At 41.6% G+C, this 16,745-nt stretch overlaps 1 protein-coding gene across 1 annotated transcript in view; it reads right to left on the bottom strand.

Annotated features, from left to right (window-relative positions):
- Positions 1-12,014: 12,014 nt before the first annotated feature.
- The window catches only part of Itih6 (inter-alpha-trypsin inhibitor heavy chain family member 6), a 30,489-nt gene continuing 25,758 nt past the window's right edge, over positions 12,015-16,745 (bottom strand). Inside the window, 4 exon segments of the mRNA XM_040744000.1 lie at positions 12,015-13,070; positions 14,136-14,513; positions 15,886-15,999; positions 16,214-16,249. Of these exon segments, the coding sequence (XP_040599934.1) occupies positions 12,859-13,070; positions 14,136-14,513; positions 15,886-15,999; positions 16,214-16,249 (740 nt within the window). The 3' untranslated portion in view covers positions 12,015-12,858.

Genomic DNA, 16,745 nt, shown 5'->3' with positions numbered 1-16,745 from the left:
AAATATATTTTGATCATGTTGTTCCCCTCCTCCAAATCCTTCCAGATCCTCTCTCCTCTCTGTCCACTCAAGTTTAAGTTCTTTCTCAAAAAACAAACAGAAACTGAACATAACAACAAAAATCTCCCTAAAACCAACTAAACAAAATAAAACCACGGCCCCTCAAAACAAAACACCAAACGGTAACCAAACACACACACACACACACACACACACACACACACACACACACACACACACACACATCTGTGTAGTCAACTACTCCTGAACACGAGGCCTGTTCTGGAGTGGTTGATATAACAGTGTCACTCTATTGGAGAAAACTGATTTTGCCTCTCTCAGCAGTTATAAATTAGAGTTAACCTTTATAAATGTGCTGTTAACCTTTACCCCAGAGGGGTATTCATTCATTCATTCATTCATTCATTCACCAATTCACTGGTTCATTGATTTATTCACTTTTTAAAAATATAACAAAATAAAATACAGTAAGATAAAATAAAAACCATCATATCAAAGTTTGACAAGGCAAACAAACAGAAGGGAAAAAAAGCTCAAAAGAATGCAAAAGAATCAGAGACCCATGTGTTTACACACTTAGGAGTTCCATAAAAACACTACAGTCGGTACCATAACATATACACAGAGAACTTGGTGCAGGCCCGTGCAGGCCCTGTGCATGCTGCCTCAGTCTCTGAGTTCATATGAGCCTTGCTCAGTTGATTCAGAGGATCTTGTTCTCCTGGTGTCCTCCATCCCCTCTGGCTCTTACATTCTTTCTGCCTCCTCTACTACAGTGTTCCCTGAGCTCTCAGGGGAGGGATATGATGGAGACATCCCATTCAGGGCTGAGTGTTCCAAGGTCTCTCACTATTTGCATAATGTCTCTGTCTTTGTTTCCATCTGCTGCAGGAGGAAGCTTTTCTGATGATAGTTGAACAAGGTACTGATCTATGAGTATAACAAAATTAGTAATTTTGTCACTATAGCTTTTTCCTTCTTTTAGATCAGTATTATTTGGTTTTACCCTAGGTCCCTGGGATATCCTCTGGTTCTTGGTCACCCAAGCAGTGTTGGGTGTGGATTCCATCTTGTGGAGTGGGTCCTTAAGTCCAATAGCCCTCTATTGGATGTGTAGTTGGGAAAAATCTTTTCCCATTCTGTAGGTTGCTACTTAGTCTTTGCCATGCAGAAGATTCTTAGTTTCATGAAGTCCCATTTATTAATTGTTAATTTTAGTTCCAGTGCCAATGGTGTTCTGTACAGAAGCCTTTTCCAGTTCCAATGAGTTCAAGGCTATTAGCCACTTACTTTTCTATCATGGTCAGTGTATATTGTTTAATGTTGAGGCCTTTGATCCATTTGAACTTGAGTTTTGTGCAGGGTGATACGTATGGATCTATCTGGATTCTTCTATATACAGCCATCTAAGTTGATTAGCCCATTTGTTGAATATACTGTCTTTTATTCAGTGTGTGTTTCTGGCCTATTTATCAAAAATCAGGTGTCAGGATCTTCAATTTGACTCCATTGATTAACACATTTGTTTTTGTGCCAGTACCATGCTGTTTTATTTTATTAGTATAGCTTTGTAGTACAACTTGAAATCTTGAAATAAAGTATGGTGATACCTCCAGAAGTTCTTTTATTATTCAGGATTGTTTTTAGTTATTCTGGCTATTTATTTATTTATTTATTTATTTATTTATTTATTTATTTATTTATTTGTGTGTATGTGTATGTTTCCACATGAAGCTAAAAATTGTCCTTTTAAGATCTGTCAAGAATTGTGTTGAAACTTTGATGGAGATCTCACTGAGTCTGTAGATTTTTTTGGTAGGATGATCATCTTTACAAATTAATCTCCCATGTGCATGGGAGATTTTTCCAACTTCTAATATTTTCTTCAGTGTCTTAAAGTTTCTCATATAAGTCTTCCATTTGCTTAGTTAGAGTTACCTCAAGATAGCTTATATTGCTAAAGGTTGTTGTAAAAGGTGTTGTTTCCCTTCTCAGTCCCTTTGTCATTTGTACATAGGAGGGCTACTAATTTTTGTGAGTTAATTTTGTATCCAGTTCCTTTGCTGAAAGTGTTTAACAGCTGTAGGAGTTGCTGACAGGATTTTTAGAGTCATCTATGTATAATATCATATCATCTGCAAATAAAGACACTTTGACTTCTTTCTTTCTGGGTTGTATCCCCTTGATTGCCTTCAGTTGTCTTATTTCTCTAGCTAACACTTCAAATAGTATATTGACTAGGTATGGAGAGTGTGGACAGCCATGATTTGCTCCTGATTTTAGTGGAATTGCTTTGAGTGTCTCTCCCTTTAAGTTGATGTTGACTATGGGCTTGCTATAAAATACCTTTGTTATGTTTAGGTATGTCCTTTGTGTCCTTAATCTGTCCAGGGGTGTTGGATTTTGTCAATGGACTTTTCTGCATCTAATGAGATGATCATGTGAATCTTGTCTTTCAGTTTGTTTATATGCTAGATTACACTTATCAATATACATATGTTCAACCATCCCGAATCTCTGGGATGAAGATCATTGTGGATAATCTTTTTTATGTGTTCTTGGATTCAGTTTGCAAGTATTTAATTGAATATTTTTGCGTCTATGTTCATGAGGGAAATTGTTCTGTAATTTTCTTTCTTTGTTGGGGCTTTATGCAGTTTAGGTATCAGGGGAACTGTGGCCTTATAAAATGAGTTGGAAAATGTCCCTTCTGTTTTTGTTTTGTGGAATAATTGAAGAATACTGACATTAACTCTTCTTTTAAATTAAAATAGAATTTTGCTGTGAAACTATCTATCCTTGTGCTTTTTTTGATAGGAAAAACTTTATTGATGGCTTCAATTTCACTAGTGGTTATAGGTCTGTTTAAGTTGCTTATCTGACCTTCATTTAATTTGGTAAGTGGTATCTATCAAGAAAGATATCAAATTCTTTTCAATTTTTCTATTTTACGGAGTACACGTTTTTAAAGTATGTCCTTATGATTCTCTGGATACCTTCAGTATCTGTTGTTCTGTCCCGCATTTCATTTCTGATTTTGTCGATTTGTATATTCTTTCTCTGCCTTTCAGTTAATTTGGATAAGGGGTTGCCTGTCTTGTTGATTTTCTCAAAGAACCAACTCTTTGTTTCATTGATTCTTTGTATTCTCTTTGTTTCTATTTTATTGGTTTCAGCCCTTAGTTTGACTATTTCTTGCCTTCTATTCCTCTTAGGCGTGCTTATTTTTTTTCATTATAGAGCTTTCAGACATTGCTAGTATGAGATCTATCCATTTTTCTAATGTAGGCACATATTGCTGTGAACTTCCATTTGGGTATGCTGTGTCTTCATTTTCATACATTTCTAGAAAGTCTTGAATCTCTTTATGTCTTGAACCATTTTTTCACTCAGTAGTGAGTTGTTCAGTTTCCACGCGTTTGTAATGTTTCCGTTGCTGATATCCAGCTTCAATCATTGGTGATCAGATATGATGCAGAGTGTTTGTCTTAGTTAGGGTTTCTATTGCTGTGAAGAGACACCATGATCTCAACAACTCTTATAAAGGAAACCATTCGTTTCATTATCATCATGGTGGAACATGGTGGTGTGCAGGCAGACATGGTGCTGGAGCTGAGAGTCCTACAACTTGCAGGAAACAGGAAATGATCTGGGACACTGGGCAGTATCATGAGTGTATATGAGACCTCAAACCCACCTCCACAGTGGTGCACTTTCTCCAACAGGACCACACCTATTCCACAAGGTCACACCTTCTAATAGTGTGCCACTCCTGTTGAGGGCCATTTTCTTTTTTTGTTGGTGTTTTTTTTTTTAGATTTTTAAAAATTATTTTAATTTTAAGTAGCTTGTTTTACATGTCAATCCCAGTTCCCTCTCCCTCCCATCCTCCCGCACCCCCCACCATCGCCCCCCCCACAGCCTCCCACCCTATTGCCAATTCCTTCCACATAGGGGATATCTAGAGTCTGTCATTTCACTCCGGGTAAGGGTCCAGACACTCCCCTAAGAGTCCAGGCTGAGAGAGCATCCCTCTTTGTGCTATAGACCCACGATGTTTGTTTGTATTCCAGGGATAAACACTTATCCACTGCTCAGGGCCCCATAGGTTGTCCAGGTCTCCTCAATGAAACTCACATCCGGGATCCAGATCAGTCCCATGCTGGCCTCCCAACTGTCGGTCTGGAGTCCAAGAGCTCTCCCCTGTTCAGATAAGCTGTCTCTGCTGGTTTTGCCAGCCCATTCTTTGCCGATTTGCTCATCGCTCCTCTCTCTCTCTGTCACTGGGTTCCATGGGTTCAGTTCAGTGTTTAACTGTGGGTGTTTGCCTCTGCTTCCATCAGTCACTGGATGAAGGCTCCTGGATGGTTATAGACATCAAGTTCATTATCAGGAATGGGCATTCGAGGTGGTCTCTCTACTATTGCTTAGCTTACCAATTGGTGTCATCCATTTAGATCACTAGAGGTCACACTGGTGCCTGATCTGTCTTCTAACCCATGATTCCCTCTCCCCCCTATTCTACCCCCACTCAACCTTCCTGTTCCCCCATGACCTACTCTCTCTTCCTCTTCTCCCCCTCTCTTCTTCCCAGCTCCCAGTCCCCCCCACCCCTCGCCGTGTTCCCCATCTCTTAATGAAATTCTGCTATACTCACACATCAGTGCCTTATTCAGACATCATCAGAGAAGCTTCCTCCTGCAGCAGATGGGAACAGATACAGAGATCCACAGCCAGACATTATGCGTGCGCGCGCACACACATACATACATACACACACACACACACACACACACACACACACACACACACACACACGAGAGGGGGGGAGGTGGGATAGGGAGGGAGGAAGGGAGAGAGAGGCAGAGATAGAGGCACCTTGAACCTTGCAACACACAGCTCTTAATGGGATGTCTCCATCAGAACCCTCTCCTCAGAGCTCAGGGATCCTCAGGGAAAAGGATGTAGAAAAAGTGTAAGAGCCAGAGGAGATGGATAACACTAGGAGAGCAAGGCCCAATCATCCACATGATCAAAGCTCATATAAACTCATAGAGACTAAAGTAGCAAGCTCAGGGCCTGCACAGGTCTGCATCAGGTCCTCTGTATATTATAGCTTTCAGTTTTAGTCTTTTTATGAGACTCTTAAGTGTGTAAACTCGTGGGTCTCTGATTCTTTTGCCTTCTCTTGGGCTTTTCCCCCCTTCTGTTTGTTTGTCTTGTCTAATTTCAATGTGATGTTTTTGTTTTATCTTATAATTTATTTTGCTATGTTTTGCTGCTGTCTCTTGGAAGCGTGTTCTTTTCCAAGGAGAGACGAAAAGGGAGTTTAACTGCATGGGAGGAGAGGTAGGGAGGAACTGGGAGGATTAGAGTGAGGAGAAACTGCAATCAGGATATTGTATGAGAAAAGAATCTATTTTCAATAAAAGTGGTGGATTTTTCCTTTGATGAGTATGCTGAGTTCTTTCCTGTCTCTTCTGATTAGTTTTGGTTTGAAGTCTATTTTGTCAGATATTAAAATGGCTACAGAAGCTTACTTCTTAGGTTAATTTTCTTGAAATATTTTTTCAATCCTTACACCTTGATTTTAAGGTGTGTTTCTTGGTTGCAGCAGTAGGATGGATCCTGTTCTTGAATCCATAATGGCAGTCTGTGTCTTTTTATTGAGGAATTGAGGCCACTGATGCTGAGAGATATCAATGACCAATGTTTGTTGATTTCTATAATTTTGTCGGTCATTGCTTTTATTGTTGTTGGTGGTGTGTGTGTGCTTCTCTTCTTTGACTTTGCTGATCTGGGGCTATTTTTTTCCTGTGTTCTCTTAGGTTGGAGTTTTCCTTCTAGCACCTTCTGTAGGGTTATATTTATAGATAGATATTGCTGAAAATTTGGTGTTATGGAATGCCTTATCTTCTCTATCTATGGTGTTCAGAGGTTTTTCTGGATATATTAGTTTGGGCTGGCATTTGTGGTCTCTTAGAGTCTGCAGCACATCTTTCCAGACCCTTCTGGCTTTTAGAAACTTCATTGAGGAGTTGGGTGTAATTCTAATAGGTCTGCCTTTATATGTTACTTGGTGTTATTCCCTTGCAACTTTTAATATTCTTTCTTTGTTGTATACAATTCATGTTTTGATTATTATGTACTGAGAGGACTTATTTTTCTGGTCCAGTTTATTTGGTGTTCTGTATGTTTCTAGGTACCTTGTTAGGCATCTCCTTCTTTAGGCTATGGAAACTGTCTTCTATGATTTTGTTAAAACATTTTTTGTGCCTTTGGCCTGAGTTTCTTCTCCTTCCTCTATTCTTACTATTCTTAGGTTGGGTCTTTTCATAGTGTCCCAGATTTCCTGGGTGTTTTGTCATAGAAATTTTTAGATTTAATATTTTCTTTGACAGAGATACCCATTTCTTATATTGTTTCATCAATGTGTGAGGTTGTCTCTTTCATCTGTTGCATTATGTTGGTGAAGCTTGGCTGTATGGTTCCTGTTTGAGTACCTAAACTTTTCACTTTCAGAATTCCCTCAGTTTGGGTTTCCAGTACTGACTCTACTTCCACTTTTGATCTTAAATATTTTTTATTGATTTCCTGACCCTGTTTTTGTGTTTTTATGGATTTCTTTAAGGGAGTTATTCATGTCCTCTTTAAGGACCTTTGTCTTATACATAAAGGATATTTTAGGATCTTTTTTTGTGCTTCAGCTATGTTGGAACACTCAGGGACTGCTTTGTTAGGGTTGCTGATCTCTAGTGGAGACATACTGTCTTGGCTGTTGTTGATTGTAATTTTTATGGTGATTGTATTTTCATTTCATGTATAGGCATCTGGGATTAGGATGATTATAATTTTACGTGCTGATATTTGGTCTTTTCCTTGTTGGTGAGTGTTTTGTTCCTTGGTTTCTGTTTCCTTTCTGGTTCTTAAGTGGGCATGTGGCTGTGTGTTTCCTGTAAGAAAATCTTCCGGGGTTCTCATAGGTGTTGGCACTGAGGGTTCCAATTAAAACACGTTTCTGGGTATTGGTACCTAAGACTTAGGAATGTCCATGGGCTGAGGTGGTGGAGGGTCTTCTCAAGAGACAGAAAAGCAGGGTGATCCACCAGGATCTGCTTAGTTAGTCCCTGGGAAGTGAGTGCTGTGAGTGTGGAGAGGACATAGCAGAAGGTTTGCTACAGAGCTGGGGATGAGACAGAGCATGACACTGGGAGGGATGGAGGGAAAGGTGAAAATATGCAATTAGCCTGCTTTCCTCCCTATTTGGAGTGGCCTCTGGTTTTCCAGGGAGTTCCTGCTGAAGTTGGAGCCTGGGACAAAGCAAGCAATGAGAAGAGGTAAGAAGTTTGGAGGTCGGGAAGATATGTGTGATCCCCTGGACATGAATACATCAGGAGAAGGGAGGCTGCCATGAGTGTTCTTCTACAGGTCTAGGGATGAGACTGGAGGATTGGACTTGGAGGAACAAAGGTAGAGGTGAAAATCTATAGTTAGCTTACATGTTTCCGCACCAGAGTGTGCCTCTTAGTTTTTAACATTTCTATATCTGTGTATCTGTAAAGACCAGTTCTACATACTTCTACGCCTGTATGTGCATGCCTTGTCATGGACTCTACTCCTCAGAGCATTTGCGCGAGTTTTCTTGTGTCTCATTGCCAGATTACCTTGGCATATGTGTATCCCAGTGTTTACTTTTTCCAATGTTTGTCAGTTTCTGTATCCTTGTGTCTCAGTGGTATCTTGTAGCCTCCTGTCTACCCACCTCAGCATTTACGTATTAGGGTTAGCACTTTGTTTTGTCTCTGAGATTTGTTTTCCATATGCTTCATTTTGCGTGCCAGTTCTTTGTGTTCTAGTAACTCAGGTTCTGTGTGTTCCTTTGTGTGTGTATACCAGTGTCTCTGTGTACCAGTATTTCGTACTATTGCCTCTGTATTATCTGACACCTGTCTTAGAGCTTATGTGTGTGTTAAATATTTATTCATGCCAGTGTGTCTGTGTGTTTTAGTGACTATGTATGTTTTCCTTTGACTGTATGAATCATAATATCTGTATGACAAGCACTTGGATTATGTCTACATAATTCAGTTTCCCAAGATTTATGTATACAAAGGTTTTTTGTGTCTGTGGTTCCTACAGTATGCTGTGATCTGCTATCTGTATGTCCTTGGTTGTCAGTAAGTCTGTGAGTGTGTTTCTAACACTTAATACTTCTCTATGCTATAAATTCTATCATTCTCTGTGTTTCAGTACCAACATAGCACTATCTCTGGGTATCCTTATAACTGTAGTCTTTACTTCTGACCTCTTCTCCATGTGCCTTGGCTATATGTTTAAATGCATATGTATCCTTACCCTTGAATGTATTCAGGTTTAGCAGGTCCCAAGCTTCTTTTCTAGTATCTGTATCTTCCTGTCTCTGTGTGCCCATAAAGCTCTGCGTCTCACTACCTGCGAATCTAGTGAGTTGCTATTGTTTGAGTGCACGTGTGTGTATGTGTGTGTCCTTTTCTGTGTAGCACTTAATTTTTATGTATTCCTGATTATGTACCAGTGATTCTTTACATATTTCTCATTTTTGTATATTCATAAGTCTTCATATGTCTTTGAATCTTTGTGCATCCCTGAGTCTGTATATGCAGAAACTTTGAGTCTGTATATGCAGAAACTTTACGTGGCTTTGAGTGTATTTGCATGCTATCTACTGGCTAAACAAGGCAACTTAGTACCCTCCAGACTCTGTATTCCACTCTCAATTTGTACTTATTTCTGGGTGACCCTAACTCTTTGCATATATTGGACACTCTGTGGTCCAGTACATGTGGTACTATATTCTGTGTCTGTGTGTCCCTAAGTTCCTTTGCTGCAGACAGTGTCACATGCTCATGGTCTCCATACGCTGCCTTCTATATGCCTAATATGGAAGAGTCCCCAGGCCTGGCATCTCCAGAACTTCCTTTCTCATGTCTAAATCTCTGGCTTTTGCTACAGCTCTCTTCTCTATCTCTCCCATATTTTGTCAGTGTCTCTGTGTGACAACTTCTAGTACTGAACTTGCACTCTCCTAGTCCCCGAGTCTTTGTCTTGGGCTCCATATGATGGTATTCCTGATTCTGTAAATTTTTTGTCTGAGTATTTCTTGGCATCTGCTTCTTTCTCACTCACTGTCCTCCCTACTTTGTCTTTGCCTCCCTATTTTGTCTGGGGTCTGGAGCCACACTTTCAAATCATAACCCACTACCTTTATGACCTTAGGTTGAAATTACTGTTCTTATCCCTTCATTTGTAGCCTTGGTTTATTGCCTGATGTGTGTCACTCTTACAGGTGTCCTCGGGTATATCATGATTCAATGTCTTTGCATCTGTACCTTTCTTATCTTCTACATCCTGATCTATATTCTGTGTCTAGTTTTCTTTCTTCTTATCTCTACATTTCCAGGCATATCTATCTATTTCTGTTTCCAAATCTACCCTATGATCACGTGACTAGGTTTGTGGGTTCACAGTCCGATGTCTACTACTACTCCGTCTTCTTCCACTCTGTTGCTGTACTGCATTACCGTGTTCCACTGTATCTGCGTTTTCTTATGTCTGTGTTGTCTGGTCTGATTTCTGTCTCTTTTGGTTGTTTTCATTGTCCAGGGCTTTCCTTCTTTGTTTATAGATCTTGGAGTATGTGGATCTCTGATGGTGACTTGTTCTTCTGTATGTGCTGATATCACTGAATCTTTGTCATTGCATCTGTGACTCTGAAATTTCTGTTTCCACACCTTGCATGTCTCTGGCCATGTGCCTCTTATTATCATCTCCACCTATGTCTACAAATCAGAGTGTTGGTATATTTCCATGTTTCTTTTTTCTCAATATATGTTTTTATTTAAATTAGAAACATGAATGCTTCACATGTCAGTCCCAGCTCCCTCTCCCACCCCGCCTCCCTTGTCCCTCCACCAGCCCCCATCCCAATCCCCACATCATTCCCTGGGGAGGGTGAGGCCTTCCTTGGGGGGATCTCTAAAGTCTGTCATTTCAACCTGGGCAGGACCTAGGCCCTTCCCCATGTGTCCAGGCTGAGAGAGCATCCCTCTATTTGGAATGGGCTCCCAAAGCTCATTCATAAACCATGGCAAACACTGATCTACTACCCAAGGCCCCAGTGATTTCTGTGGCCTCCCTCCTGACACTACATTCATGGAGTCTGGATCAGTCCCCTGTTGACCTCTCAGCCATCATTTTGGGATTCAAGAGCTCCCATTTATCCGGTCAGCTGTCTTTGTGGGTTTCACCATCATGGTCTTGACCCCTTTGATCATCACTCCTCCATATCTGTCACTAGGTTCCAGAATTGCAGTTCAGTGTTTCACTGTGGGTATCTGTCTCTGCTTCTATCAGTCTCTGGATGAAGGTTCTAGGATGGCATATAAGGTAGTCATCAACCTTACCATCAAAGAGGGGCTATTAATGTAGTCTCTCCACTATTGTTCAGTTTGCCAGTTGGTGTTATCCTTGTAGATCTCTGGAGATCTCACTAGTGTCAGCTCTCTCCTCAAGCCTATAATGACTCAATCTATTATGGTATCTTTCATCCTGCTCTCCTCTATTCTTACCTCAACTCAACCTTCCTGCTCCCCTATGCCTTCTTCTCCCCTCCTCTTATTCCCTTCTCTTTTTCTTGGTTCCCTCTCCCCTCCCCCGATGTTCCCAATGTGCTCAGGAGATGTTGTGTCATTCCACTTCCCTGGGGGTATCAGGCATCTCTCTTGGGAACCTCCTTGTTTCCCAGACTCACTGGCACTGGGATTGTAGACTCACACTCCCCTGATCCATATCTAAAATCCATATATGAGTGAGTACATACCATGTTTGTCTTTTTGTGTCTGGGTTACCTCACTCAGGATGGTTTACTCTAGTGCCTGAAAATTTCAAGATTCCATTGTTTTTCTCTGCTGAGTAGTACTCCTTTGTGTAATTGTACCACATTTTCTCTATCCACTCTTCAGTTGTGGGACATCTAGGTTGCTTCCAGGATCTAGCTATTACATATAATGCTACTATGAACATAGTGGAACAGACAATCTTGTTGTGTGAATGCGAATCTTTTGGGTATATGCCTAAGAGTTATTTCCATGTTTCTAATTTTTCATCCTTGGTTGATTTTTTTGGACTGTGATCTTAACAAGTATCTTCGTGGTTATCCTTGTATCTTTATGTCTCTGTGATCATAATATCTCTGCTCCACTCTGAAGCTGTGTGTCTATTAGATTTTATGTTGTTATGTATCATTCCTCACATTTGTCATTCTGTGTTTGTCCCAAAGTCATCTTGTTTTTGTCTCTTTGCATTTCTAAGAAGGGACAGTAACTTAATGTCATGGGAATACTGAACCTCAGCAATAAAACATGTTTCTATCTCTGATATAGTCACTTTGGCACTCAGTTCTTTATGTCTTTGTGTCCATATGCTCATGATTTTTTCTTTTTATTGCTGCTGTTGTTGATATAGGTCCTTGTCTTATAGCTCAGATTGGCCTCAAACTCACTATGTAGCTCAGACTGGCCTTGAAATTATAGCTATCTTCTTGCCTCAGCCTTCCAAATGCTGAGATTATAGGCATGTGGCCTCACATCCACGTTTCATTATGCTGAGATTATGGGCATGTGGCCTCACATCCACGTTTCATTATGCTGAGATTATGGGCATGTGGCCTCACATCCACGTTTCATTATGCTGAGATTATGGGCATGTGGTCTCACATCCACGTTTCATTATGCTGAGATTATGGGCATGTGGCCTCACATCCATGTTTCATTATGCTGAGATTATAGGCATGTGGCCTCACATCCATGTTTCATTATACTGAGTTCCCTGTACTTGTGCTATGTCTCCTCTGTCACTGTATCTCCACATTCTTGTCATTTTGCCTGTTTTCTGGACGTGACCTATGTCTTTGGTTGGGTGCCTACTGCTATTTAATGGTTATTCTTGTTCACTCATTTATTTTACAAATATTTATTAAGCACTTACCACATGCCATGAACTGTGGCTACACAAAGGATTCAGAACAGATTCTTGCTCTCAGAGATCTTACAGGTTTAGCCAGGATCCAGACAAGTAAATAGATGATTATTACAAAGTATGAAAAGTGCTACGAGTTTGAATGGGACATAAACTAAGTGTCAAACCTAACCTCATGGAAGGCCCAGGAGAGGAGACAACTAAGACTTGAAAGATGAACCAAGTTTACCTCGATAAGGAAGAGTGCCCCACACAGAAGGGTGAATACATATAGAAGTCTAACGGTGGGGACCATCATAGCTTATTAGGGGCATTCCAAGAGAGCTATAGGTACACCATCGTAGGAATAAGGGAACGCTATGAGCAGGACTGACTCGTGACTCAGTGAGGCTTTGGTTTTAAGAAATACAGTCTGTGGGTAATGAAAAGAGAAAACGAAGTTGGGAACGTGAGGTTGAGGTGGGGTAGGGGGTCCTGGGAGGAATAGATGGGGGCTTGGGGGGTTAAGAAGATCAAAGTCCATTGTATACATGTGCAAAATTCTCAACAAATGAATAAAAAAGAAAGTCACTTCCAGGGCTAGTGTGAATTTGGAGGGACCAGAGAGTGTAAAACAAGAACCACAAGGGTAGCGAAATGAAGCTTTTTGTTTAGTTCTGTTTAGCTCTGTCTTTGTGCTTCCTGATGTATTTGTCTCTTAGCACAGGTATATGCGGCCTTTATGTGTGCTTCCATGTACCCAGGCCTGTGTCCTGGTTGACTCCGTGCTCTGGCCTCTGGATTTCCAAATTTCAGACCTCCTAGCTCTAGGTCCAGGAGCCATCACAGAACATAGGCAAGGTAGGGCTGACCCAGCAGCTGTTCTACATGAGAGCGTTTCACCAGCCAGCATGAAGTCCAGCGGGGATGAAGCCTTGGTGACTCTTTCAGCAGCTTCTTTCCTAGTACCACTGGCACACCTGGCCCATGGTGCTTCCGTAAGTAAGACCCAGTAGGTCCTGTTACCAGCTGGATGTCTGTGTGCTGAAACTGTCCTGAGGGAGACAAGATACAGCACCAATTAGAACTCTGGGGAGGCCTGAAAGCAGGAAATCTAGGGGCAAATTGGCAGGGTAGAGCATCAGGCCTAGAGGAGGGGAGAGGCTAGACACCGTGGAAAGCACGGAAGAGCCAGATGGCACAGGGCCGCGGTGGGGAAGTGGAGAGTCACGATGGCAGAGATAAAGAGAGCAGCTGGGCTTGGAGAAGACAAGAAGATATAGAGGCTCAAGGAGCCCTGGCGAGGTGAAGACATCTGTCTGACCTGTCATCGCTGGCCTCAGGTGTTGCCAGGGTCTTCTGACTAAGTTACAGTCTGGCTACCTATAGCCAACCTTCACAGACGGCCAAACATGCAGATGGTGCTCTAGAATACTAAGACCTTGTTACATCGTTCTCTGTTTAGAACCTTTCATGCCTTCTCCCCGCCCCATGCCTTTGAGATAAAGTCAAACTCCTCATGTTGACATTCAGCTTGATCACGCCAGCACTAGTTCTTCCGGTCTCCGTTCCTTTCAACCACACTCCTGCTTAGCTTTCCAAATGCAATGCCCACCCTCTTTGGAGAGGTCTTTCTTGAGCTTGGAGGCTGGGGAAATTTTCTCACCATCGGTTACTCGACACTCGCCCCTCCTTCTGATCACTAGTCTATAGCTGACTCTTTCCTTTTCTCGTACCAGGAGCTTCCTAAATGCAGAGTTTAGCTTCCATTTCTCTTTCCAGTTGAGAGCACTGAATGTGAGGGGCACACTAGACCTTCATCCTAAAGAAGGGTTCTGGGCTGGAGAGAAGGCTCCAAGGTTAAGAGCACTTGCTGTCCTTACAGAAATCTTGAATTTGGTTGCCAGTACCCACATGGACCCACAAACTTCTTTAACTCTAGTTCCAGGGAATCTGAGGTCCTCTTTTGGCCTCTGGGGCTATCCAGTGTACACATGGTGCCATACATATGTGCAAGAAAAGCATTCATATACACAAAAATAAAAAGAAAGAAAGGAAAAGAAAGACGTTTCTGTTAGGACTGGTACACCGTGGCGCCTCTCAACCTCGGCAGCACTTACCTATTAGGCCACAGGCTGAGGGGCTGAGGCCTGAGGCACTGGCCACATAGAATCCCAAATGGGGTAGCTGTAGTGTGCTTGGGTGTCTGTACTGGTGACGAAGGATCACGAAATTGAGCTGGGGCCCAAGTTGGAGGGTGAGATGGGTTGCTGAAGCCACATGGAGCTCCAGCTGGGGCTTCTTCACCAGGGCAGGCTTGTCCCAGGGTAAGTTCAAGGTGCCCTCACCTTGCACGGATATCGAACTGAGGCTTACTGTAATAGTGTAGGCCCGGGGTTTATCTGAAGTGATTGTGATGATCTGGAAGTATGTACGGGTCTGGTCCTCGTGGCCTGGTCTTGGTGGTGCTCCAAGCAACCTCCCACTGACACGCAACCCTATAAGGGGGAAATGCAGGTATAGAGCACAGGCTTTCACCCCAACATTCACTTGGTGACCCACTGCACAGGCAGGTGTGAGGGTTCAGATGACATAGTACAGATTTGTGGCTAGAATGTATCTCTCATGCCCACCCTGACTCTGTGTAAGGGCAGCATGTACACATGCTTACCCTAGCGTGGTTATTTGCATGTATATGTGAATGTTTGCCCATTGCTGTATAAATCTGTGTGTCTGGTTGTATTCCGGTGAATATCTCTGGGAATATCAGTACAGCTGTATGTTTGAGGAAGATGACATGCTACAATGTGCATTTTTGGTTGTATGATTGTATGTGCCTCTGGATGTGTTGGTGTTCTATGTCTTCGTTGTTTGTAAGCTATTCCAGTGTGTATAGTGTCAGTATGAATGCACTAGATGCACATCAGTACGTACCATTTCTGTGCACTAGTCGACTTCATGTGTCTGATGTGGCAGAGAATATGTATTACTTCAGTGTATTTGATTCCTGGGGATTGGGACGAATCTGGAAGCATCAGGGCTTCTATGTCTGAATGTTCTGATGTGTATGGGTTACTGTATGGTTCATATTTGCATATTTAGGGCAAACGAATGTCAAAATAATTTACCATATGTAATGCTATATAAATCTGGCTATCTTAGCATTTTTACAAATGTGCTTGTTTTCATTTTTGTGATTTTAAATTTTATTTATTTAAATGTTGATTTATTAATTTTTGAGACAGTATCTTACTATGTGCTCTGGCTGTCCTGGTATTCACTATGTAGACCAGGATGGCCTTGAACTCACACAGATTCTTCTGATTTTGCCTCCTGAGAATGGGAATTAAAGGCATGCAGCATTATATCTAGCTTTTGATTTATTTATGAATTATTTATGTGTCAATGTTTTGCCAGCATGTGTGTATGCATACCATGTGCATGCCTGGTGTCTGTGGCAGTCAGAAGAGGGTGCTGGATATCCTGAAACTAGTTGCAGATGTTTGTGAGTCATATGTTTGTTTTCATATGTATTCATGTATATTACAAGGTACTATATATGCAATTATTTTATATATCATAAATATAAAGTATATGAATATATAGAGCATATATTATACTTACATATGTATTATATGCATATTATAATCATCTATACATATGTCATATGTATATGTTATAGGCCCTTAGGCCTCCGGAACTGTAAACCAACACAAACTCTATAAAGCAGTGCTCCATTATATAAAATATGTCATTATTTTATATACACTACTATAAGGTATATATAATAAAGTGCCAGATATCTAGGGTTATTAACATGAGAACACTCAGCTGTGGTCTTGTGTGGGAATGGAGTCCTTGGGTTCTCACCTGCTTTAGGGTCCTCTATGAGCTGCAGTAGGTCCCCTGGGCGCCCATCCAGTGTGAAGCAGATCTTCTCTCCTGAGTGAGGAATGTGGACCACAAAGTGGGGGTCCCCATCCACTGTAAGGCAGGAAATGAAACTCTGAAGCTATGAGTCTTGAAGGAATGGGAGAAAGGAGAGGGCAAGGAGAAGAGGAGAATGGAAGAATGTCTATTTTTTTAAGAGAGAGGGAGAAGAGGGAGAGGGAAAAGAAGAAAGAGTGGGAGAGAAAGTGGGGAGAAGGAGGGAGAGAGAGCCCGGTGTACAAGGTGCTTGGGGGGGTGAGTAGATTACCAGAGGACGAGAAGGTGAAGATGCCTGGCAATGTGCCTGCAAAGGATAGAGGACATACATTGATAAGGAACTGATGTAACACATCCCTAACCACCCTGGACCCGCCGGCCTCTGAATCCTATAGGTAAGGGCCAAATTCCTGAACTCAGTATTGCAACATTTTCTGGAATTTACTTCTCTTTATGCTTTATTCTATACTAGTCAAATTGATTTATTTGTTCTTGCCTGGTTTTTTTTTTTTGAGTCGGGCCTCACTGTATAGCCCAGCCTGGACTTGAACTCTTGATCTTCCTTCCCTCAGTCTCCAGAGGGCTGGGATCACACATGACCATCTCACTTGACCCTGAACTGACTGTTGTTATGAGTGCTTTGCCTTTTTTGCTTCTGCTTCCTGTTTTTCTTGCCATTTGAAATGTTTTCCTTTTTTTTCTTACTCAAAGGCAATTTCTAGTTATCCTTCAAGGGCAGACCAATTGATGGATTAATGGATTATTAGAAAGTGATTGCTCGAAAAGCTGCCTCTTTGGGCTGG

Source organism: Mesocricetus auratus, unplaced genomic scaffold, assembly GCF_017639785.1.
Source record: "Mesocricetus auratus isolate SY011 unplaced genomic scaffold, BCM_Maur_2.0 Super-Scaffold_100003, whole genome shotgun sequence".
In the NCBI taxonomy this organism is placed as follows: Eukaryota; Metazoa; Chordata; class Mammalia; order Rodentia; family Cricetidae; genus Mesocricetus; species Mesocricetus auratus.
Note: the sequence above shows the minus strand (reverse complement) of the source record. Positions and strands in the feature narration are given on the sequence as shown.